Genomic DNA, 2,672 nt, shown 5'->3' on the forward strand with positions numbered 1-2,672 from the left:
TTAGCATTCTCGAAAACTGATCAGAATGTCTTAGCAGGAAAAGGTAAAAAGAACTATTCAACTGAATTACAACTTTTGAAACCATTTTGATGGAACAACCACCGAAAATAAAATAAAACCATGCCCCAGTTTCTTTGAATACTAGGAAAATATGGATTTTTGTTTTGGTGTGACCGAACCCCAGAGTGAGGCTACCTACGTATCCTTTCAGAATCAGGTCAGACGTAGTTCAATTAACATGAACTTGTTTTGATGATGTTTTTTTTTTTGAGTTTTCTTTCCCTTTTTTTTTAAAGTACATTGGTTCAAAAAGAGGGGAAAACAAAGAAATATAAACAAGGCTTCAAAGGGATAACTAGGGTTGACCAGTGTTTGGGTAGCGGGAATGATAGCCTTTCATCATCCCAACTTGAGAATGCTAAATATAAGAATGCCCCAACAGAGCCATGTCAGACATAGTATCTCTTGACCGCATCTGCGTTGACGGATATATCAGTCACCTTTCCTTCTATATCTACCAAGTGTAGAGCTCCTTTTGACAATACTTTCTTGACGAGGTAAGGACCTTGCCAATTCAGGGAGAACTTTCCTTTTTCTTCTTCCTGGTGCGGAAAGATACGTTTCAAAACAAGTTGTCCTACCTCGAATTGTCTTGGGCGCACTTTCTTATTGTAAGCGCGTGCCATTCTTTATTGGTATAACTGACCAAAACAAACTGCTACCAAACGTTTTTCATCAATCAAACTCAACTGTTCCAATCGGGACTTCACCCATTCAATGTCCTCAATCCCTGCTTCAACAATGATTCGGAGAGAGGGAATCTCAATTTCAGCAGGTATGACCGCTTCAGTTCTATAAACCAATAAGTAGGGCATTGCGCCAACTGATGTACGGACAGTTGTCCGGTATCCCAAAAGAGCAAAAGGTAGTTTCTCGTGCCATTATCTAAACCCTTGGATCATCTTCCTAAGAATCTTCTTAATGTTCTTATTCACAACTTCAATAGCTCCATTAGCTTTGGGACGGTAAGGAGTAGAATTGCGATGCTAAATTTTAAATTGTTCACATACCTCCTTCATCAGATGACTATTCAAATTAGCAGCATTATCTGTAATAATGGTTTTTGGAATACCGAAATGACAGATGATGTTGGAGTGAACAAAGTCTACTACTGCTTTCTTGGTAACTGCTTTCAATGTAATAGCTTCCACCCATTTGGTGAAGTAATCAATTGCAACCAAGATGAATATGTGCCCATTTGAAGCTTTTGGCTCGATTGGGCCAATGACGTCCATTCCCCAAGAAACAAAAGGCCAAGGAGCCGACATAGGATACAACTCTGAAGGCGGCGAGTAAATCAAGTCACTGTGAATCTGACATTGGTGGCACTTGCGAACAAAATAAAAGCAATCTCGCTCCATAGTAAGCCAATAATATCATGCCCGAAGGATTTTCTTTGCTAGAACATATCCATTTATGTGCGGACCACAAACTCCCGAATGTACCTCATTCATAATCATTTTAGCTTCTTTGGCATCCACACATCTCAACAAATTCAAATCTAGAGTTCTTTTGTATAGGATTTCCCCACTCAAAAAGAAACCATTAGAGAGACGCCTAATAGTTCTCTTTTTATTCCTATTAGCATGTTCCAGATATTCTCTTATTTTCAGAAACTGTTTAATATCACGGTACCATGGTTCACCATCTGGTTCTGCTTCAATTGTATCGCAATAACCATGTTGATCCTGAATTTGAATTTCTAATGGGTCAATGTGAGTATTACCCGGATATGGAAGCATTGAGGCCAGGGTCGCCAAGGCATCAGCTAATTCATTGTGAAACCTAGGAATGTACCTAAACTCGATGGACTTGAACCTTTTTCTAAGATCCTCTACACATTGTCTATATGGAATGAGCTTGATGTCTCGAGTCTCCCAATCACCTTGAGCCTGCCGAATAAGCAAATCTGAATCTCCCATCACCAACAGTTCATGCACATTTAAGTTTATTGCCATGTTCAGAACCATGATACAAGCTTCATATTGTGCCATGTTGTTTGTACAAAAGAAACAAAGTCGCGTTGTGGCAGGGTAATATTGCCCAGTAGGTGATACAAGAATTGCCCCAATCCCTACGCCTTTGATGTTGACAGCCCCATCAAAGTATAGTTTCCAAATTTGACTGTCATCTTGGACTACTTCTTCAACTAAATTAACCTCTTCATCTGGGAAATATGTGTTCAAAGATTCATACTCATCATCAACCGGGTTTTCTTCCAGATGATCAGCCAAATCTTGTGCCTTCATGGCAGTGCGAGTGACATAAACAATATCAAACTCTATGGGCAAGATTTTCCACTTTGCCAATCTTCCAGTTGGCATCGGCTTCTGAAAGATGTACTTCAGGGGATCCATTCAGGATATGAGGTAATTTGTATAGGCCAAAAGATAATGCCTAAGCTTCTGGGCGACCCAGGTTAAGGCGCAACATGTCCTTTCTAAAAGCATGTATTTGGCATCATAAGTGATGAACTTTTTACTCAAATAATATATTGCTTGTTCCTTTTTGCCTGTGGCATCATGTTGACCCAGAACACAACCAAAAGAACTATCCATTACTGACAGATATAAAAACAGAGGCCTACCAGGTTTCGGCGGGACCAAAACAGG

General features: G+C 39.8%; 1 protein-coding gene across 1 annotated transcript; it reads right to left on the reverse strand.

Annotated features, from left to right (window-relative positions):
- Positions 1–449: 449 nt before the first annotated feature.
- On the reverse strand, positions 450–2,417 carry LOC117277323 (uncharacterized). The gene is made up of 3 exons (XM_070193733.1): positions 1,787–2,417; positions 1,071–1,108; positions 450–602 (listed from the first exon to the last, which is right to left on the reverse strand). Exons 1-3 carry the CDS (start codon positions 2,415–2,417, stop codon positions 450–452), a joined length of 822 nt encoding a protein of 273 aa, XP_070049834.1.
- Between the last annotated feature and the right edge of the window lie 255 nt (positions 2,418–2,672).

This window comes from Nicotiana tomentosiformis, chromosome 2 (genome assembly GCF_000390325.3).
Source record: "Nicotiana tomentosiformis chromosome 2, ASM39032v3, whole genome shotgun sequence".
Classification (NCBI taxonomy): Eukaryota; Viridiplantae; Streptophyta; class Magnoliopsida; order Solanales; family Solanaceae; genus Nicotiana; species Nicotiana tomentosiformis.

Excerpts from the sequence above, each read along its gene's own strand:
- LOC117277323 (XM_070193733.1), bottom strand. The coding sequence starts at position 2,417 with ATGGATCCCCTGAAGTACATCTTTCAGAAGCCGATGCCAACTGGAAGA. Across the intron at positions 1,109-1,786 it reads CTCAATGCTTCCATATCCGG|ATAATGCTGCTAATTTGAAT; the intron begins GTAATACTCACA and ends CCATTATTACAG. Across the intron at positions 603-1,070 it reads ATAGTCATCTGATGAAGGAG|GAAGAAGAAAAAGGAAAGTT; the intron begins GTATGTGAACAA and ends TTTCCGCACCAG.